General features: G+C 41.3%; 1 protein-coding gene across 1 annotated transcript; it reads right to left on the bottom strand.

The window, feature by feature from the left end:
* Positions 1–860: 860 nt before the first annotated feature.
* Positions 861–7898, bottom strand: NLRC4 (NLR family CARD domain containing 4). Its single transcript, XM_044262245.1, is given in 15 exon segments — positions 861–1026; positions 1363–1402; positions 4170–4255; positions 4257–4357; positions 4360–4483; positions 4485–4812; positions 4815–4875; positions 4878–4935; positions 4937–5003; positions 5006–5222; positions 5225–5581; positions 5584–5695; positions 5697–6167; positions 6506–6510; positions 7635–7898. Coding segments are annotated over 15 exon segments (2457 nt in total).
* Positions 7899–23098: the final 15200 nt, after the last annotated feature.

The following is a 23098-nucleotide window of genomic DNA, read 5'->3' as shown; positions in this document are numbered from 1 at the left end:
AAAACACAAACGTTATTAAGTGCTAGTGAGAATTCAGAGCAGCAAAACCTCTCGTATATTGCTATTGGAAATGTAAAGGGATACAAACTGGAAAATAGCTTGGAAGTTTCTTAAAAAGTTAAATAAACGCTTGTCCCATAGCTTAGCAATCCCACCCCTAGGTATTTACCTAAGTGAACTGGAAGCTTATTTTCAGGGGTGCCTGGATGGCTCCATTGGTTAAGCGTTTGACTCCTGATTTTGGCTCAGGTTATGATCTTAGGTCATGATCTCAGGGTGAGGCTCCATGCTGGGTGTGAAGCCTGCCTAAGATCCTCTGTCTCCCTCTCCCTTGCTCTCTGCCTCTCCGTCCCCTCCCCGCCCCCACCACCACCTGGGGCATGCATACTCTTCCTCTAAAAAAGGGAAAACTTATTTTCACACCCAAACCTGCATACGAACATTTATAGGAGCTTGATTTATAATTGTCCAATCTGGAAATAACCTACATGTCTTTCAGCGATGATGAGATAAACTGTGGCACCTCCATGCAGTGCAACACTATTCGGCAAAGAAATGGATGAATGAGGAATATTCTGAAGAAATGTGGAGGGCAAAAATAGAAACCAACCTTGGGTAGAAGTGACAGGGCACTGGATTTTAAAACTTTTTAAATTTATTTGACACAGTGAGAGAGAGAGAGAGAGAGAGCACAAGCAGGCAGAATAGCAGAGAAAGGGAGAGGGAGTGGGAGAAGCAGGCTCCTCAATGAGCAGGGAGCCAGACGTGGGGCTTGATTCCAGGACTCTGCGATTGTGACCTGAGCCGAAAGCAGGGCACTGGATTTTAGCTATAAGAAGGAATGAGCACTGGTTACAAACTCAAATGTCAACGAGGGCCAGGGAGATAATGTCATTACGAGAAGTAGAACAGGTGGGTGCCGTGCCCACACGGAGATGATGTATCTTGTCCACAGAGCATAGGAACATCTCGGGAAGCTCTAGCTGATTGTTACCAAGTGAAGATGTGGGCATGCAGTTGCCAGACCTATAATTATCAAGAGAAATGAGTAACCTGTAGTTTCACACTGCAATCTCCCAGTTGCAAAATGCTGCCGACTCCAGGGAGAAGAATCATGACCAGGGGATGGGAAAGGGAAGGCGACTTCATTGTAGACAGTTTTATAATCTGGGTCATGTGAATATGTTACACAAAAAATAAATTGTAAAAATTAAGCACAAAATATTGGCAAACATTCAAAAGACAATTCTGTACAACGTGTAGGCCAAATTCAGCACGTAGACAACCAGTGTGCAGGATCAGCACAAAGGAATAGCCATCAAGAGGAGGAGGCGAGCTTCCTGACACAGAAGTTAGTCTAACGAAGTCCCGGTGACCATGCAGAATCTTATGGAAGGGATTCCTGCATTGAGAAGGTTGCAAAAATTATCTGTACAACAGAGTCTAGATTTTTTTTAAATGATATGAAATTTTCTCTACAGGGTGACAAGTGAGGCAGAGCCTGATGGGAAATCTAGTAAATGAAAAGTTATCTTGGATTACAGTCAAGAAGAGCAAGTCTCCTTCCAGCCGAGAGTTTCACACCACCAGTAGCCCCTGTTCTAGGCAGCAGGGCTGATCTACCTAGGTCAAGCTGGTCTACCCAGGTAAGGCAGATAGACATTCACCTATAATACCATTTTGAATTTTGGGAAAACTTCCCTTTACCCAGGAAGACTGGCCCCACATGTATGTGTCTGAGGCCCAAAAGTTCTTCATGTTAGACAAAATCTATTCTCAAAATCTTCTTTCTTTTTTTTTTTTTTTAAAGATTTCACTTATTTATTTGACACAGAGAGAGAGAGATCACAAGTAGGCAGAGAGGTAGGCAGAGAGAGAGGGGGAAGAAGGCTCCCTATTGAGCAGAGAGCCTGATGTGGGGCTCCATCCCAGGACCCTGAAATCATGACCTGAGCCGAAGGCAGAGGCTTAACCCATTGAGCCACCCAGGCGCCCCTCCAAAATCTTAATTCAAAATGAATGATACATGGGGTGGGGTGGGGCTGGGTATGTTATGCAGCTTCCTGGACAAGAAGCCAGTAACACAATTAGCTACCAGCTTCCGCAGGTGATTAGTTTACAGGCTGGATTTCCTCCCAGTCTTGAAGCAGGCAAGGGTATCATTTGGCAAGGAGGCAGTGGGTGCTGGGTAGAAATGGAGATGCTGAGAAGAGGGGAGAGGTCAGTGAAGACAAGCTGAACCTACCACAGCGCGCGCGCGCACACACACACACACACACACACACACAACCATACAAACTATATTGCCATTCTGTCAAACTATAGCTTCAGCTCTTGGAATCATCCCTGGTGCTTCCCAGTATGACAGCTTCCCCCCACTATGGACAGCTCTCTCAGTCCTCCCCCCTCCCTTCCAAGTCCTGACATGTGGTTGAAACTATTAGGACATTTTAAAAAATTTTTTATTTCTTTTCAGCGTAACAGTATTCATTGTTTTTGCACCACACCCATGGCTCCATGCAATCTGTGCCCTCTCTAATACCCACCGCTTGGTTCCCCCAACCTCCCACCCCTCGCCCCTTCAAAACCCTCAGATTGTTTTTCAGAGTCCATAGTCTCTCATGGTTCACCTCCGCTTCCAATTTACCCCAACTCTCTTCTCCTCTCCATCTCCCCATGTCCTCTGTGTTATTTGTTATGCTCATAAGTGAAACCATATGATAATTGACTCTCTCTGCTTGACTTATTTCACTCAGCATAATCTCTTCCAGTCCCGTCCATGTTGCTACAAAAGTTGGGTATTCATCCTTTCTGATGGAGGCATAATACTCCATAGTGTATATGGACCACATCTTCCTTATCCATTCATCTGTTGAAGGGCATTTTGGCTCTTTCCATAGTTTGGCGACTGTGGCCGTTGCTGCTATAAACACTGGGGTACAGATGGTCCTTCTTTTCACTATATCTGTATCTTTGGGGTAAATACCCAGTAGTGCAATTTCAGGGTCATAGGGAAGCTCTATTTTTAATTTCTTAAGGAATCTCCACACTGTTTTCCAAAGTGGCTGCACCAACTTGCATTCCCACCAACAGTGTAAGAGAGTTCCCCTTTCTCCACATCCTCTCCAGCACATGTTTCCTGTCTTGCTAATTTTGGCCATTCTGAGTGGTGTAAGGTGATATCTCAATGTAGTTTTAATTTGAATGTCCCTGATGACTAGTGATGATGAACGTTTTTTTCATGTGTCCGATAGCCATTTGTATGTCTTCATTGGAGAAGTGTCTGTTCATATCTTCTGCCCATTTTTTGATAGGATTGTCTGTTTTGTATGTGTTGAGTTTGAGGAGTTCTTTATAGATCCTGGATATCAACCTTTTGTCTGTACTGTCATTTGCAAATATCTTCTCCCATTCCGTGGGTTGCCTCTTTGTTTTGTTGACTGTTTCTTTTGCTGTGCAGAAGCTTTTGATCTTGATGAAGTCCCAAAAGTTCATCTTTGCTTTTGTTTCCTTTGCCTTTGGAGACCTATCTTGAAAGAAGTTGTTGTGGCTGATATCGAAGAGGTTACTGCCTATGTTCTCCTCTAGGATTCTGATGGATTCCTATCTCATATTGAGGTCTTTTATCCATTTTGAGTTTATCTTTGTGTATGGTGTAAGAGAATGGTCGAGTTTCATTCTTCTACATATAGCTGTCCAGTTTTCCCAGCACCATTTATTGAAGAGACTGTCTTTTTTCCACTGTATATTTTTTCCTGTTTTGTTGAAGATTATTTGCCCATAGAGTTGAGGGCCCATATCTGGGCTCTCTACTCTGTTCCACTGGTCTAAGTGTCTGTTTTTATGCCAGTACCATACTGTCTTGGTGATCGCAGCTTTGTAGTAAAGCTTGAAATCAGGTAACGTGATGCCCACAGCTTTATTTTTGTTTTTCAACATTTCCTTAGCGACTCAGGGTCTTTTTTGATTCCATACAAATTTTAGGATTATTTGCTCCTGCTCTTTGAAAAATACCGGTGGAATTTTGATTGGAATGGCATTAAAAGTATAGATTGCTCTAGGCAGTATAGACATTTTAGGACATTTAAAGCAAAACTATATGATACCTAATATTTCCATGGCACCCCAATGGGCTTGATTATAGCTTAAACTGCTGATGTTTACAATACCTGGCAGCCGTAGAGTTTTCAGGTTTGTCACGGGTGTGATGTGCTGCTCCTCTTCTATGGTGAGGGCACTGGCTTCCATGGTGACAAAAATTATTCTCATGGGTGCCGAGGACAGAACTAAAGCTTCGAGCCACACCAGCATACCTCTTCATGCACAATCTGAGGCTTAGATTGTAAGCATACAATCTATGCTAGCAGAGCTGAATATCTTTCCCAGGTATCTGATTTCTTGCTTATTCAACTTGCTGAAATCCTGGAGTGTGACCTCCAGAGTCTTAAATTCTTGCTTTCAGTTGCAGAACAAAGACATGGCTGGGAATGTAGGTTTCTGAGGACTCTCCTCCACGCCCGCTTGTGTCTCCTGTGATCTTGTCCCATGAGACCAGAGCTTCTCCATAGAAGTTAAGTCTAATGAAGTCCAGAGGACTGACCCAATTAAACAAGTGTTCAAAGAAGTCAAATAAATAATCAGGGATATTCTCTGAGTTGATATATAAGCTTTTACCACAAAAGGAAGCTTCAAATTCTTTAGTCAGGTCTGATTTGTATATATGCTCATAGAATCAATTAATGCCACACTCTGTAAAGGAATTGATGTTTATGGCTTTCAGAGTTTCTTGCATGGTGGTGTTTTTCACATTTGCATAGATTCTTGCCTCCAGAGAGGCTTCTTAGTGTTGGAGAACCCGAGGCCCGAGGAGGCTGCCATCTTGATACACTCCTACAGTCTTTCAAAACAGTCCCAGTGGCTTCGGTAGCTGATCCAGGTATACGGAAGCAGGTTGCTATACTTGGATGTAAAGTCTGAAACGAAAACCATTTTCCGCAAGTGACATTTCCCTTGGTCACCTCCTCTGGTTCTTGAGACTTCAGTGAATTGCCGACCCTGCATCCTGCTAGGTACTCCTGGGATGAGTCATGAAAGAATTTATACTTGGGCTTGAACCATTGAGCTGTGTATTTACAGGGGAGTCCAGTTGTTGGTAGGGTTTCCTCATTCACACTGGACACGTCTTCCAGTTGGAAATCAAACCTGTGGGAAAACACGCCCCCCCCAAAACGTGGTCTCCACAGTACTCCAGACTCTGAGTGAAGTCACCTGCAGCCCCCTCTCTAAGTTTGTGCTGGTTTTCGTATATCAGCAGATCATAGAAGGTAAGGATCAGTGTTGTTTGTGTGTTAGAGTGGAACTCATTTTCCCCCATCTGGATGACACAAGTGATGACCACAAAGTGAGGGGTCTTCATCAGACTCCTCAAGCACCTGGATTTCTGAATTTGGAGCAACAAACCTTCAGCATGCTCCTTTGTCAGCACTTTCCAGATGAGAGTCTAGGCACTGTCCTCCGTCATAACCCCCTCAGCACTCAGGGCACCAAACTGCCTGATGTACCTCAGGCACTCCGTGGTGGGGGGGCAACAACACCCATATTCTGGAGGCAGTGGTTTTCCTTTATGAGGATTTCAGTCTCTGGGAAGTTCTGGGCCCTGAATTCATTGTAGCCGCCAAGGAGAAAAAGAACTCTGCTGTAGTGTCAGCAGCATGGCCAGGAAAGTCGGCTTCCTGATTACGTCAGGTATATGCACGAGTTGATCCCACATAGTTGCAAAGATCCCACCTTGAGCCCTGCTCAGCTGGAAGAAGAAGATTAATTTGAACTTGATCAGAGCCCCACACTTTCCAGAGGCCCAGAGTGTGTCGATTTGCTGTAGCAGAGTGGACTTCCATTTGCCTGACTCCCCTTTGAATATGCAGGGGCTCTGAAGAGTGTCTAGCAGACCATTTGGGGTCAGCTGCTCCACTCGGTAATGGTGATGGTCCTTCTTCCATAGAACACCTTCTGTAAAGGTGCTTTTCGAATTAAAAATAATGTCAATATCTTCACTCAGGGGATAGAAGTTCAAAAAAGATGGGATATGGTATAAATCCTTTAAATTGTAAGTCAAATCATCTAAGTCTTCTTCTGATATTTGCTGAAAAAGCCCAGTAAGAGAAGAGGTGAGGTTAGAGGACCCAATTCTGTGTCTCCCCAGAACTTAGAGTTCACGAGGTTGAAGAGGGAGTTATGTGGAGGATCTTCCATTGGTGACCTGACGTTCCTTCCCCAGTAGGAGCCAGCCCAATGGATTCCAAATATTTACTCTTCCCTTTTTGCCTTCTGTTTCCTCCTTCCCACCACAGGATCTTTGTCTCAGCCAAACGGGAATGGGAGGAGCCTGTGTTAGGGCTAAGGAAAGTGTGTGAGAATAGTAGGGATTTGGCTGAGAGGGATGGTTAAGGGTAACTTTCCCCAGATCAACCCTTAACCTTGATTAAAATCTATCATGAAACAAAATAAAAGCTATTACTTATTGATAATATTACTAAAAATAGTAATTCCTCACTGGACTAAGGAATGTCAAGAACCATGACCGTGTTAACTTCTTGAATGCCTTCATTATCCAGTTTGTTTTTGTTTTTGTTTTTGTTTTTAAAGATTTTATTTATTTATTTATTTGACAGATAGAGATCACAAGTAGGCAGAGGCAGGCAGAGAGAGAGGAGGAAGCAGGTTCCCCGCTGAGCAGAGAGCCTGATGTGGGGCTCGATCCCAGGACCCTGAGACCATGACCTGGGCCGAAGGCAGAGGCTTTAAACCACTGAGCCACCCAGGCGCCCCTATCCAGTTTGATTTTGAAATGAGACTGTACTAAATCTTTAATCCCTGACCATGGAGTGACTTATTTGACTTCAATGACAAGTAATCTAGTAGTTTTTGTTGAGAGTATCTGAGTTTTTCCTCTGTGGAACCAAAAGCTACCTAATGACATAAAGAGAGAGGGGAAAAAAGGTTCTCTCATTGGGAGTATGGGCTTTCTTCATAGTTTATTCTATTTGTAGAACAGATATAAGAAAGCTGATACTTGCTGAAAAGAAGGGCCATCTGTACCCCAATGTTTATAGCAGCAATGGCCATGGTCGCTAAACTGTGGAAAGAACCAAGATGCCCTTCAACGGACGAATGGATAAAGAAGATATGGCCCATACATACAATGGAGTATTATGCCTCCATCAAAAAGGATGAATACCCAACTCTTGTATCAACATGGATGGGACTGGAAGACATTATGCTGAGTGGAATAAGTCAAGCAGAGAGAGTCAATTATCATATGGTTTAATATACTTGTGGAGCATAAGGAATAACACGGAGGACATTGGGAGATGGAGAGGAGAAGTGAGTTGGGGGGGATTGAAGGAGGAGACAAACAATGAGAGATTGTAGATTCTTGAAAAACAAACAGGGTTTTGGAGGGAAGGGGAGTGGAGAGTTGGGTGAGCCTTGTGGTAGGTATTATGGAGGGCACATATTGCATGAAGCACTGGGTGTGGTGCATAAACAATGACTTCTGGAACACGGAAAAGAAATAAAATAAAATTTTAAAAAAAGAAAGTTGACACTTGCTTTGTCCAATCAAATCCTGAAACAGGATAGTTCTACTTTTCAAGAGATTTGAGAAAGAGGTTATAGGATTCGGAGCCCTTCTTCAAAATCAGGGGAATGATCCCTCTAACAGCCTTCTGCTTGACCTTCTCAAAGCAAATGATTTTTATTTCTTCATGATTTAGAACATTCCACACAAATAGCTCATACACAATTTGCTTTATAAGAGTCATTCCCATCCTTTGAATGAGGACTCGATTATTCTCCTTTATGAAATTCGTTGAGGAAATGGGAGGAAATATACACATTTATTTATTTATATAAAATGTGCTGGGGCCCCTGGGTGGCTCAGTCATTAAGTGTCTGTTTTTGATTCAGGTCGTGGTCCCAGGGTCCTGGGATTGAGTCCCACATCGCATCATCAGCGGAGAGCCTGCTTTTCCCTCTTCCCCTCCCCCTGCTTATGTTCCCCTGTCTCGCTGTCTCTCTCTCTCTGTCAAATAAATAAATAAAATCTTTAAATAAATGAAGAAATAAATAAAACGTGCATCTCAGCAGCCTGTTGCCAGAGCAGTAGGGTCATGCCCTCCCCACACCCACCTCCAACCCATGTTGAGTTATGGAAATGCCAAATGCTTGAATTCTAGGCCCTCAAGAAAAGTTCTGCAAAGTCCACATCCTTAATCTGAGAGTCTTTCTTGAGCAATATGGTTTTTCTTTGGAAATGAAGTCAGGGAAGCAGTCTTATGCCTCAATACAGAAGAGTATCTAGTGGTAAGAGTGTGGGCTTTAGAGTAATGAAACTGGCCTGGGATCTGCCGGTTGCTCTAAGCTGTGTAACCTTGGCAAGCTGCTGAACCTCTCTACGCCTGATTCAGTGCTCTGCTGCTAAGTATTGAACATACTTGTTCTCTGGGGTAAAGGCTCTGGTTGGTAGCATTTACCAATCTCCACATTACAAGTATTTCCACCAGGGCTGATCTTAAGCTAGCAACATATGTCAACTGGCTAACAAAAATCATGATAATTCAACAGTCAGTTCTGACTAAACAGTTAGAACCAGCGCCAGTACCCCACTTGTTGCTCATCTGCACCGTGGGGTTGAGAACAGTGTTTAACTTAAGAAGTTATGAGAATTCCTATATCATATCTCATAAAAGGAACAGTTTAATACATATTAGCTACTCTTTTTAGCCATTATTCTTCTGTCACCACCCAAAGGAGTAGCACATTTCACCTCCCATAGAATTTGGTCTTCTCTAGAGTATCACAGCAAAACCGTTGTCTGTACCAGGGGTAAGCTCTGGCACCACTCCAAGTCCCTGGAGAAGCGGAGTCACTTCTGTTTCTGGCTCTGCACGATCTAACTCTCAAATGCAGACCACACTGCACCCCAGCAGCCCTTCATAGCTTGGAGAAACGTCTCCTCGTTTTTCACTTGTAGACACTCATCTATACTAGTTTTCTTCCTGGACTAGGCTACTCCTGGTTTTCAAATCTTAAGCTTCACTAATGCAAATGGATGTGCTCCTCCTGAAGGCCCCAAGATTTCTCTGGTTTGAAAGGAACCATCTGAGGGCGCCTGGGTGGCTCAGTGGGTTAAAGCCTCTGCCTCCAGCTCAGGTCATGATCCCAGGGCCTGGGATCCAGCCTTGCATTGGGCTCTCTGCTCCGCAGGGAGCCTGCTTCCTCCTCTCCCTCCCTGCCTTTCTGCCTGCTTGGGATCTCTGTTGGTCAAATAAATAAATAAAATACTAAAAAAGAAAAAAAAGGCACAATCTGAACTCAACTGTTTTATTTTTTTTAATTTATTTTTGTTGGGACGCCTGGGTGGCTCAGTTGGTTAAGCAGCTGCCTTCGGCTCAGGTCATACTTACCACAGGGATGCCTGGGTGGTTCAGTCAGTTGGGTGTCTGCCTTCGGCCAGGTCATGATCCCAGAGTCCTGGGATCAAGTCCACATCGGGCTCCTTGCTCGGCAGGGAGCCTGCTTCTCCCTCTGCCTCTGTTGCCACTCTGCCTGCCTATGCTCACTCTCTCTCTCTCTCTCTCTCTCTCTGGCAAATAAATAAATAAAATCTTTTAAAAAATTTCTTTTTGTTTACTGATTTACTTTAGTAATCTCTACACCCAATGTGAGGCTCTAACTCACAACCCTGAGCTCAAGGCTCATATTCCCTTCTAATGGAGCCAGACAGACACCCCTTAAACTGTTTCATTTTTTAAAAATCAACCTCAGGGCATCTGGGTGGCTCAGTCTGCCTTTGTCTAGAGTCATGGTTGCGGGGTCCTGGGATTGAGCCCTGCATTGGGCTCCCTGCTCAGCGGAAAGCCTGTTTCTCCTTCTCTCACTTCCCTTGCTTCTGTTCCCTCTCTTGCTGTGCCTCTCTGTCAAATAAATAAGTGAAATCTTTTTAAAAATCAACCTCATTATGGTATAACTACATAATACATACATATATATGGTATATTTGTATTTATATATTATTATATTATGAATTTGTATATGTGTTATATGTTTGTTATATTGTTATATATGATACATTTTATATGTATTATTACATTATATTATTACATTGTTATATAATATTACATTATATTATATTAAGGTATAATTACATATAATACATAAACTGCATACAATAAAATGCAAGGAGCTTTGACCAATATATGCACCCAAGTCACTAACACCCCAGTCAAAATTTAGAATATTTCCATCATTGCAGAAAGTTTCCTTATATAATCCATCCCTCCTACTGCCCACCAAAACAACAACTGATCATATTTCTTTAAGTAGAATTAGTTTTGCCTATTTTAGAGAGTCATATGAATTAAAAACATAGCATGTACTCTTTTTTTTTTTTTTTTTTTTACTTATTTGTCCGAGACAGAGAGAGAACAAGTGAGTGCACCAAGCAGGCAGAGGGAGCAGAGGGAGAAGACGGAGAAGCCGGCAGAGGGAGAAGCAGTCTCCCTGCTGAGCAAGGAGCCCGTTGTGGGACTTGATCCCAGGACTCTGGGATCATGCATGACCTGGCCGAAGGCAGACACCCAACTGACTGAACCACCCAGGCATCCCTGTGGTAAGTACTCTTGAATCTGGCTCCTTTGACTTGAGATTTGCCTTGTTGTTTGCATGTATTGGAAGTTAACTCCTTTTTTGACTGAGCAGTATTCCATTATATGAGCAAATCAGTTGACTTATCAATTCTACTGACTGACATTTGGCTTGTTTCCAGTTTCTGGCTATAATGAATGAAGCTGCTATGAACATTCATGTACAAGTATCTTTGTGGACATGTTTTCATTTCTCTTGGATTAATACCTAGAAGTGGTATTTCTGGGTCATATACATGGTAAGTGTATATTAATTTTATAGAAGGTGCCAAACTATTTTTCAAAGTGGTTGTACCACTTTACATGCCTACTAACATGTAAAACCAACAGTCCCAAGGGTTCCAAAGAATGGGTAGTGGTATCTCATTATGTAGGGTTTTTGTTTTGTCTTGTTTTTTAAAGGATTTTATTTATTTATTGGAGAGAGTATGCAGGGGAGGGGCAAAGGGAGAGAGAATCTGAAGCAGACTCTGTGCTCAGTGAAGAGCCCAATGCTGGGCTCCATCCCATGACCTCAAGATCACGACCTGAGCCAAAACCAAGAGTTAGACACTTAGCCAACTGAGTCACCCAGGCATCCCTCTCAGTATGTAGTCTTAATTTTCATTTAATGATGTTGAGCATCTTTTCATGTACTGTATTATTCATTCATAAATCTTTTGTGAACTATCTGTATAGATAGTTGCCCATTTTCCACTGCCTGCCACTCTCTTTGCTAGAGTTCTCTCTCTCTCTGTCTGTCAAGTGAATAAATAAAATCTTTAAAAGAAAAAAAGAGTTCTTCATAGATTCAGGATCTAAGTCGTTTGCCAGAAATATGTATTATGAGTATATTCTCCTAACCTGTCGTTGTTTTGATTGTATCCAGAAGTTAATGTATAAAGATAACTGAGTGACAACATGGACAGGTCAATGCCAATAAATTAAATTTTATTACTTAAAATCTGCAGTAGAAGGAGTGTATGCCACATCATACAGGGCTTGATCAGGAGGCAGAAGAGAAAAGGAGAAACCTTAGTCCAGAGCCTGGACTGTAGTTTTCTTTCCACAAGAGGAAATGAGTGAGGCAGGGTAGGCAAGTTCGAGCAAGTTTAGGATTGGATAGTTTGAATAATTTTGGCAGACACTGGACCATAATGGTGACTCTGGAGTGATTTAAGGCAAGGGAAATACTGGCTTGGTGCATGAGTTTATAAAACCGGTGGTTGGGGATATTGTCTTTGGATTGGTTGGTTTGCATAAGAAAGGCAGGCTCACAGACAAGTTTTTTGCTATTCCTAGAAATTAGCTAGCCCTGGTAAGGGTAGCCTCTTCCAGCTAACAAAACTCCCAAGACAGCAAAGCACCATAAAATATAAAAAATTGAAAACATGATTAATACAACAGTTGCCTTTTATTCTCTTAACATCTTTTGAAAAACAAAACATTTTCCTTTTTATGAATTCCACCTTGTTAATCTTTCTTCTTTGATTTGTGCTATTTGTGCCCTGTCTACAAAGTCCTTGTTATCCCAAGCCACAACGATTTTCACCTAAGTTTGCTTCTAGAGGTTTTATCATTTTAGCTTTAACATTTAGGTCATTGATCCTTTTGGGGAAGGTTTTTGTTCATGAAGTAAGATGAGGAGTTGAAGTTCATTTTTTTCCCTATACAGATATCTAATTTTGCCAGCATGATTGATTGAAAAGTATATGTTACCCGTTGAATTTGGGATTGATCTAGATTCTCTTCCATTCCACTGATTTATATGTCTGTTCTTATGCCAATATCACACTGTCTTGATTATTGTATCCTTATAATAAGTCTTGAAATCAGGGAGTATAACTCCTTCCATTTTGTTGGTTTTTAAAGAATTATTTGCATTGGGGCACCACCTGGGTGGCTCAGTTGGTTAAGCAACTGCCTTCAGTTCAGATCATGATCCTGGAGTCCCAGGATCCCTCATCGGGCTCCCAGCTCCACAGGGAGTCTGCTTCTCCCTCTGACCTTCTCTCCTCTCATGCTCTCATGCACTGTCTCCTTCTCAAATAAGTAAATTCTTAAAAAAATGAATTATTTGCACTTCCATATAAATTTTAAAATCAGTTGATTGATTTATATTTTGAAAAGAAGACTTTTTGACTTCTAGTTTCTGGTCCGTCATGTAAAGAAATTGTTACTCCATCCTAACATCAAGTAAAAAGTAAACTGAATATACTGAAAATCAACAGCTCTTTTTAGATCTGTCAGAGAATTGAAGCAAACAGGTGCCCCAAACTGGAGACAGTCAGGCCGCTAGAATCACACTTACTGGAGCAGAAACGCACAAGGAGCAGCAACACGAGCAGAAACCAGTATCAGAAAAGAACTGGGCCCCAGCACATTTGTATGAGGGGCCAAAGGATCTGAGGCTTTCAGAGATGAGAGAAGCAAGAAAAGCTGTCAAAGCTAGAAAGAGTATCTTCTAGGGAAATTTTTCAAATTGGCCAACTCATTAGCAGGTCATGATAGCAACTTAAGTGAGTTATTAATATATATAAATTTGTGTATGTATTTATTTAATAAAATAAACTTCAAGTGTATATGTTTGAAGTTTATATATTTATTTATATATAAAAATAAATTCATATATAAATTTTAAATACATAAATTTTATATAAATATATAGTTTATAAAAATATATATTAAATGTATAAATATATGTATATGTGTATCAATATATAAAAATATATATTTACATATAAATATATATATTTGAAGTTTATTTATTTATTTGAAGTAATCTCTACATTCAACATGGGGCTCAAACTCATGACACAGAGATCAAGAGTTGCATGTTTCTCCGGCAGAGCCAGCCACGTGCCCCAGTATATATATTTTTAATGAAATAGAATTAAAACTTTCAAAATGCACTTTTTTTTAAAGATTTTATTTACTCATTTGTCAGGGAGAGAGAGCACAAGCAGGCAGAGAGGCAGGCAGAGGCAGAGAGAGAAGCAGTCTTCCTGATGAGCAAGGAGCCTGATGCGGGACTTGATCCCAGAACCCTGGAATCATGACCTGAGCCAAAGGCAGCTGCTTAACTGACTGAACCACTCAGGCATCCTAAAATGCACTGTCTTTTTTCATGAAAGTTTTATTTCAATAGTTTATGTATCCTGATCCTGGGTAGTGATAAAGATATATTTCTTATTGCGAGTTGAGGTCTTGAAGGTCTGTGTTCTTGGACAACCCCTGCAGAGGGATATTTAACTCTGCCTGGAAGAGGTGACTTTTGAGTTGTTCTTGAAGGAAACTGAAGTTCACGAGGCAATAAAGGAAAAAGGCTGTTTCTAGGCAGAGGAACAGCATAGGCAAGGAGCCATGGAGAAAGAGCCTGGGAACAAGAATGGGGAGCATGTAAGTGTGAACAAGGGCTAATTTTGGTGTCCAGCTCCACAGACACCCCCACATTTGAAGCTTGTGGTCCCAGACTCCAGGAAGCCAGTTGACATTCAGTTCTGGAAACGGATCATCTCCTAGCTGTTCTCTTGAGAAGGACATTCTTACCTATTCTTTCTTCTGACATTGCATAAGCTGCCTTGAACTTTTTATGTTATTTAACTACCTATTTTAAAAACATTGCCCTGACACTAACCTGTCTGACATAGAGGGATATCTAAGTTGTCCCCTAAATAAATTTCTGCATTCCAGGTTTTCTAGGAAAGTACCAGTAGTCTTTTCTAACTTGTGAGGTGGGCTCCTCTGAAGTGAAATCAAGGCTGTGCTATCAGCTGGGTTTTTAAACTTGTAATGAAACCTACATGTAAATATATGTTCACAGAGAAAGAACTGTAAAGATAGATGCCAAAATATTAGCGGTGTTTAAGTCCAGGGTGGGGGTAGAATTATGATTATTTTATTTTATTTTTTAAAGATTTTATTTATTTGACACAGAGCCTAATAGATCTAGATCTGTACGGTCTAATTTTCTGTATCAAATACATGTTGCTTTGAACTGACTGAGCCACCCATGTGCCCCCGTCCATCGCTTTTATAAGAACAAATTCTATAATGCAGGATAAAAAGGGGAAATGTAGTAATGTGGTGTATTTGTGTGGGCCACACAAATATATCAGTTCTTCACCCCTGGAGCTTATAAATGTTTTAGTTTTGTAGATGTGGTTAAATTAAGGATCTTGAGTTGGGGAGATAATCCTGAATTAGCTGGGTGAGCTGTAAATGGGATGACAAGTATCCTAATGAAAGAGAGGCAGGAGATCAAAGAGGAGGAGGCAATGTGACCTTGGAGGCAGAGACTGGGGTCACGTGACCATGAGTCAAGCAAGTCCAGCAGCCACCTGAAGCTAAGAGAGGCAAAAAATAGATTCTCCCCTAGAGCCTCAAGAGGGAGTGTAGTCCTGCCAACACGATTTCAGCCCAGTGATACTCACTTTGGGTTTCTGATCTCTAGAATGTGAGAAAATAAATTTCTCTTGTTTTAAGCTATCCAGTTTGTGGCATTTTGTTACAGCATAGGAAACAAATGCCGTACTATACATGGTAAAATAGACACAGTTCTATCCACTTTGGTTCAAGCAAATCCTCCAAGTGGCCCTCACAAGTTCCCTTTGCAAATGGATTTACAGTCAAGTGTTTTCAGTGCTTTTAAAATAGATAATTCACTAGACATGTCAGCACACTAAGTTCCAACAACTATGTCCCTTGCCCTTTTGCTCTTTCTCTCAGTCTCTCCCACCCCTTACTGTCCTGGGAGTGTAAAATGGTGGAAATGCCCAGGACTCTGAAGACAAAAGACGTGAGTTCAAGTGTGGGTTCCATCGTGTGACTAAAACAAGTCACAAGCTTCTTAGCAATAAAATGGTGGCGACCCAGTTTGCCCTGGGATTGTTCATAAACATCGGCTGAGCTACTGTGTCAGAAAGCACCACACCAGGGCAACTATTCTGTGACTTTAAGCATTTATAGATACTCGTGCTTTTCACTCCCAGTTTAATGGGGAAGAGGGGAAAAGTCACAGTACTTTGCTCTGTGGTGGCCTGTAATTTATAACTCTAATAATCAGTCTAGAATTGTGCTAATCTTCTGCCAATGCGGTCAGAGATGGGAAGATACTGGGCCAAGTCAAGTTTGGCAACTTCCTAATATGCCTCTCTAAAGGAAGTTCAAACCTTCTTGACTTAGGAATTTGTGTTACATTGTACATAATGCATATATATGTACACACACACACACACACACACACACAAAATTCCCCATCCTCAGCCCTTATAATTGGACTGTCAATTCAGATACACTATAGAGGCTTCAGGAGAAGAAAGTAAATGCTAGGGGACAGCTTTTTTATTTTCAAGGGAGCTGAAATCCTGTCCTAAAATTAACATTTGGAAGAACTGGAGATATTTGGCAAGAAGAAAAAACTTCAAGAATATTTGATAGCTGTGTTCAGGTAGTGCAGAGACAAGGCATAGGGAAGAAAGAGCATGTCTGAGATGTTTATGAAAAATGTTATTTACAAGGAGTCAGCAGTTCATTCAAATGCTAAAGAAGACAAGTGATAAAATGCACTTCCTAGGGTAATTAGTCATGCTTGTGGCTCTCCTTGAATTCTTGAACACCTTCCAACATGGGGCGGCGGGGGTGGGGGGGGACTCCTAAATTGTGAAACCCACATCCCCAGAGTAGAAGCCGGAAACCCTTTCTCACAGCTTCCCTTGAAGTCGGCGTGTATGTTTCCCTTGGATCCTGCAGATTGAAGGCCAACACGAGACTGCAGTTTGGAGCCAAGACAGTGCCAAGGAGAAAGCCTTCCTGGAGAAACTCCAAAGAGGCAGTAAGCTTTGGGCAGCAGCAGCACATTTGCTCCTGTTTCAGTGTTCTGGGGAGCCTGTGCCCAATGGTAGCAACAGTAGGGTTTCCAAGAGAGCAATCCAGCACTAACATTACTGTGCTTGCCTGCATGGCCTCCTTTTGTGACTCACTGGAGCTTCCTGAAGATTCTATGAGATGTCTGATATCCCGGATAAATTTCTTTTCTGCATAAATGCTTTGGAATATGTTCTCTTGTATCTTAGCTCCTAATTGGCATGGGTTCTCTAGGACGTTAATGTTTGCTTTATGTGGAAAGTTAAATTCACTCTGATGTCTCTCTCGAATTTATGATTCAATGAATAAGAATGGGAAAGGGTTGGAATATGGGAAGCTGGGTGAGTACATTTGACTGGTGTCCTACAAACAACTTGCAATTAATTTTCCACCATAGGTGATTTACAAGCCAAGCTTAAAGGAAAGGAGTGCCTGGCCAGCTCAGCTGGTAGAGCGTGCAACTCTTGATCTCAGAGTTGTGAGTTTGTGGCCCCATGTTGGGTGCAGAGGTTACTTAAAAATAAAAACGTTAAGGGGCACTTCGGTGGTTCAGTTGGCTAAGCCGCCAACTCTTGATCTCAGGTCTTGATTTTGGGGTCATGAGTTCAAGCCCTGCATTGGGCTCCATGCTAGGTGTGGAAACTACTTAAAAAATAAATGAATAAACTATTTAATACAAAAAAAAATTTAGGGGCACCTGGGTAGCTCAGTGGATTAAAGCCTCTGCCTTCAGCTCAGGTCATGATCCCAGGGTCCTGGGATCCAGCCTCGCATCAGGCTCTCTGCTCAGTGGGGAGCCTGCTTCTTCCTCTCTCTCTGCCTGCCTCCCTGCCTACTTGTGAACTCTGTCTGTCAAATAAATAAATAAAATCTTTTTTAAAAATACCTTTAAAAAAATTTTTAAAGATTTTGTCAGAGAGCCAGACAAGTGCCCATTTTAAAATTTTTTTAAAGATTTTATTTTATTTATATTTTAAGATTTTATTTGAGAGAGAGAGCACAGGTGCAGGGGTGAGACAGAAGGAGAGGAAAAGGGAGAAGCAGACTCCCCAATGAGCACAGAGCTCCACATGGGGCTTGACCGCAGGACCCTAGTATCATGACCTGAGCCAAAATCAAGAGTCTGACACTTAACCAACTGAGCCATGCAGGTGCCTCTTAAGATTTTATTTTTAATGGTTGTTATTAATAAAACTACTATGCATATTTCTGTACAAGTCTTTGTGTAGACATAGGTTTTCACTAGATAAATATTTAGGATTGGAATTGATAGGTCACATGGTAAATATATGTTTAACTTTCTAAAAAACTGCCAAATAGCTGTCTTTATGTGTTAGAATTCCAGTTGGTCTATGTCCTCTCCAATATTTAGTATTATCAATCCTCTTAAATGTAGCTATTCTAATGAGTCTGCAGTGTGGTTATAAATTTATATTTCCATTCTGACTAATGATGTTGGGCACCTTAATGTGCTTATTGGCCAAATGAATATCTTCTTTTTTTTTTTTTTTAAGATTTTATTTATTTATCAGAGAGAGAGAGGGAGAGCAAGCGAGCACAGGCAGACAGAATGGCAGGCAGAAGCAGAGGGAGAAGCAGGCTCCCTGCTGAGCAAGGAGCCTGATGTGGGACTCGATCCCAGGATGCTGGGATCATGACCTGAGCCGAAGGCAGCTGCTTAACCAACTGAGCCACCCAGGCGTCCCCCAAATGAATATCTTCTTTCAGGAAATATATCTTTGAATCCTTTGTCCATGTTTTAGTATATGTGCTGCCGAAGCGAGCACTCCTTTGTCCATGTTTTAATGACAATGAGTTATAAACATTTTCTAAGTACTCTAGAGACAAATCATTTGTCAGATATATGGATTGTGAAGATTTTCTTTCAGTCTGTAGTTTGTCTTTTCATTAACTTAATTTCTTCAAGTTTCAAAATATTGTGAAGCACAATTCAGCATTTATTTTTTATGAGTTATGCTTTTTGTATCATGTTAAGACCTTTGTTAACCCAAGATAGCAAAGATTTCATCTGCAATTTTAATCCTCCTTTGCCCTGTAATATAATATAGTCAAAGGTTCTGGGTATTAGGAGCGGATATCTTTGGGGAGTCATTATTCTGCCTACCATGTATGTCCATTATTAGAATGAAGAACTGCTCTTCTGTTCCTACTTTGTTGAGTGTTTTTATCTTGTTTTTTAAAAAATTTATTTTTTATTTTATTTTTATTTTTATTTATTTTATGACAAATTTTCTTATTTGATTATAGTTGACACACAATGTTACATTATTTTCAGGCGTACAACAGAGTGATTCAAGATCTCTATGTTATGCCATGTTCATCAAAGTGTAGCTACCATCTATTGCCCTATAACTCTATTACAATACATTGACTATATTCTCTATGCTGTGCCTTTCATTCCAGTGATTTATTTATTCCATAACTGGGAGACTATATCTTCCTCAAACCTTCACCGATTTTCTGAGTGTATTTTATCAAGACACATACTATTTATTGTTTGCTTCCCACACTGTGAAGTGTTTTACACTTACTATGTCATTTAACTCTTACCTATGACATGACTATCATCCTCAATTTACAGAGGAGGAACTGAGGCTTAGAAAAAATTAAATAACCTCCCCAGAGTAAGATAACTAATACTTAGGATTAGAATTGGTGGGCCATATGGTACAGCAGAAGTAAAATTTGAAAAGAAATACATTAAAACTAAAAGCCAATGTTTTAGTAACTACCAAAATAAATTTGAGTTTAAATGTTCTTCATTTTCTGCACAAGGTCATCCACTTATCTCTTTATTCTTATTTTAAAATTTTATTTATTTGACACAGAAAGAGAGCAAGAGCACAAGCAAGGGGAGCCGGAGAGGGAGAAGCAGGCTTCCTGCTGAGCTGAGCACCTAATGCGAGACTCCATCCTGGGACTCCGGGATCATGATCTGAGCAGAAAGCATATGCTTAACTGACTGAGCCACCCAGGCACCCCATCCACTTATCTTTTTAAACAGCTTTATTGAGACATAATTCACATACCTTACAATTCACTAATTTAAGGTGCATAATTCAATAACTTTTAGTATATTCTCAGAATTTTATATCCAACATTACAATTTTAGAACATTTTCATTATCCCCAAAAGAGAATCTGTACTCCTTAACTATTACCCCTAACCCCAATCCCCCCCACCCCTATGCAACCACTAATCTACTGTCTCTACAGACTTGCCTATTCTGAATATTTCATATAAATGGAATTACAATACGTGGTTGTCTATAAATGGCTTCTTTTACTTAGCATAAGATTTTCAAGATTTATCCCTGTTGTAGCATGTATCTGCCCTTCATTACTTTTTATTGCCAAATAATATTTCAGTATATGGATATACCAAATTTTACTTGTTCTTGTGGATTAGAACTTCTTCATTTTTGGCTATTATGAATGATGCTACCACGACCATTAGTGTACAAGCTTTTGTGTGGACATATACTTCATTTCCCTTTGGCATGTACGTAGGAGTAAAATTGATAGATCATATAGATCATTTGAGTAAATTACATACTGTTTTCCTAAGCAGTGGCACTACTTTACATTAATGAGGATAGTGTGTGATGGTCCCAATTTCTCCACATAATTTTAAAAAAGGATTTTAAAAATTTATTTGAAAGAGACAGAGAGTGCAGAAGCTGGTGCAGGGGAAAGCCAGAAGGAGAATCAGGCTCCCCACAGAGCAGGGACCCCTGATGCAGAGCTCCCTCCCAGGACCCTGGGATCACGACCTCAGCTGAAGGCAGACGGTTAACTGATTGAACCATCCAGGCATCCCATCTCCACATCCTTGTCAACACTTGTTATTATCTGTCTTTCCTACTACAACCATCTTTATTGTGTGTAGAGTGGTATCTCATTTTGTTTGCATTCATTTGTTCTTTCACTTACTCATTTATTTTTTATGTAAAAAATAAATAAGTGCTACCCTACAACCCAACAATTGCACTATTAGGTGTTCACCCCAGAGATACAGATGTAGTGAAAAGAAGGACCATATTCACCCCAATGTTCATAGCAGCAATGTCTACAATAGCCAAACTGTGGAAAGAGCAGAGATGCCCTTCCACAGATGAATGGCTAAAGAAGATGTGGTGCATATATACAATGTAATATTACTCAGCCATCAGAAAGGATGAATACCCACCATTTGCCTTGATATGGATGGAACTGGAGGGAATTATGCTGAGTGAAATAAGTCAAGCAGAGAAAGATAATTATCATATGGTTTCACTCATGTGGAACATAAGGAATGGCGCAGAGGACCATAGAGGAAAGGAATGGGAATGGGAATGGAATGGGAAAACTGAATGGGAAGAAATCAGAGGGAGATAAATCATGAGAGACTCTGGACTCCAGGAAACAGATAGGGTTATAGAAGGGAAGGGGGTTGGAGAATGGGGTAACCAGGTGATGGTTAATAAGGAGGGCACATGTGGTGATAAGTACTGGGTGTTATACACAACTGATGAGTCGTTGAAAAGTACATCAAAAACTAATGATGTACTGTATTCTGGTTAATTGGACATGTTGAAAAAATAAATAAGTTAGTAGAGAAATAGAATAATGACATATTTGTGATAAGTTCTAGGAAAGAAATAATCAGGATACTATAATAGAGATTGATGTGGTAGCCAAGGAATCTAGAAAGTTTACATTTAAGCATTGAGGTCGGAGCCCTGGAGTCAGATTACCAAAATCCACATCCTGATTTTGCCAATTAGTATCTATCAATTTTTTAAAAGATTTTATTTACTTATTTGACAGACAGAGATCACAAGTAGGCAGAGAGGCAGACAGAGAGAAGGGGGAAGCAGGCTCCCCGCTGAGCAGAGAGCCCTCCCAGGACCCTGGAATCACAACCCGAGCGGAAGGCAGAGGCGTCAACTCACTGAGCCACACAGGCGCCCCAAGCTGGGGTCTTAAGGGTGAATTTAACCAGCCCTAAAAGTGCCAGGAAAGAACCTTCCAAGCAGAAGGAAGCAAGCACAGAGCCTTAGAGGTAAGAAAGATCTTGGCTAATTCTAAAAAATGAAGAAAAAAAAAAAAAAGCCAGAATAACAGATTGCAAGCAGGAGAGTGATATGAAAGGAGCCTGGGGAGGTAAGCAAGAGATAGTAAGGAATTTGGATTTTACCCTAAATACAGTGGGAAGCCATGGAATGATTCTACATTAAACATGGTGACATGTATCATGCTTAGCGAAATAAGTCAAGCAGAGAAAGACAACTATCATATGATCTCCCTGATATGAGGAAGTGGTGATGCAACATGGGGGCTTAAGTGGGTAGGAGAAGAATAAATGAAACAAGATGGGATTGGGAGGGAGACAAACCATAAGTGACTCTTAATCTCACAAAACAAACTGAGGGTTGCTGGGGGGAGGGGGTTTGGGAGAAGGGGGGTGGGGTTATGGACATTGGGGAGGGTATGTGCTATGGTGAGTGCTGTGAAGTGTGTAAACCTGGCGATTCACAGACCTGTATCCCTGGGGATAAAAATATATGTTTATAAACAATAAAAAATTAAAAAAAAAAAACCATGGTGACATGGTGTTTGTGTTTTAAAAGGTTGCTTTAGCCGCTCCAATGTAAAACCAGTTAAAAAGTGATTGCAGTTGTTCACGTGAGAGATCATAGTAACTTGAATACGAGGGGTGGTACCAAAGATGGAGAGAAGTGCTTTCCAGCTCTGTGTGAGAGGAAGTGAAAGACCCCGCGTATAGACACCCTTCCCCCAGCCATTGATTAACCGCTTTCTTGCTTTTCTGTAATCGCTTGGCTTCACCCTTCCCCTGTTAGACCCTTCCCCTGCTATTAAGTAAATAGCTGCCTGGCGAGAAAACGGTTGTGACCACCGCATTGCCCAACAGGAACTGATAAAGGTAACAATGGGTTCCGGAGGCCTTATCCCGAGGCCTTATCCGGCAATCGCCCAGCCGTTTCGAGGAATTCCAGAGGGACTAACAGCCTTTTCGAGGAATTCCAGAGGGACTAACAGCCGTTTTGGGGAATTCCCAGCCGTTTCGGGGAATTCCAGAAGAACTAACTACTGTGACCCCAGATAATCCCCATTGTGTTTTAAAACCAACCAATAGAAAACCTGTTGCTTAGCCGTTGCTCCTGTACCCCTTCTTGCCCTATAAAAAAAGCCTGTAGGCCTGAAGCCCGCGCTCTCAGCTAGCTGATGCTGCTGACCGCCCGCAGGCGCGTCTGTGAAGAATAAACCCTCTTGCTTTTGCATCCAGTGGAAGTCTGGTGTCCGATTCTTGGGTGGTGAGATCCGAGGGTCTTCAGAAGAACCAGCAAGACTGGATGGGACTCCGGTAAGTGACAGACAAGAGTCAGTAACGGCACTGAAGTTTCTGGCTTTGATGATGAAGTGAATGAGGGTGCCATTTACCAAAATAGAAAACCAACAAGTGAAAAATGAATTAGCAATGGTATGGCATACTGGTCCTTATGTAATGACCCTACAATGTGCTTA

The sequence above is a fragment of the Neovison vison genome, chromosome 8 (genome assembly GCF_020171115.1).
Source record: "Neovison vison isolate M4711 chromosome 8, ASM_NN_V1, whole genome shotgun sequence".
Taxonomy (NCBI): domain Eukaryota; kingdom Metazoa; phylum Chordata; class Mammalia; order Carnivora; family Mustelidae; genus Neogale; species Neogale vison.
The sequence above is the reverse complement of the archived record's forward strand: the minus strand, read 5'-3'. Positions and strand labels throughout refer to the sequence as shown.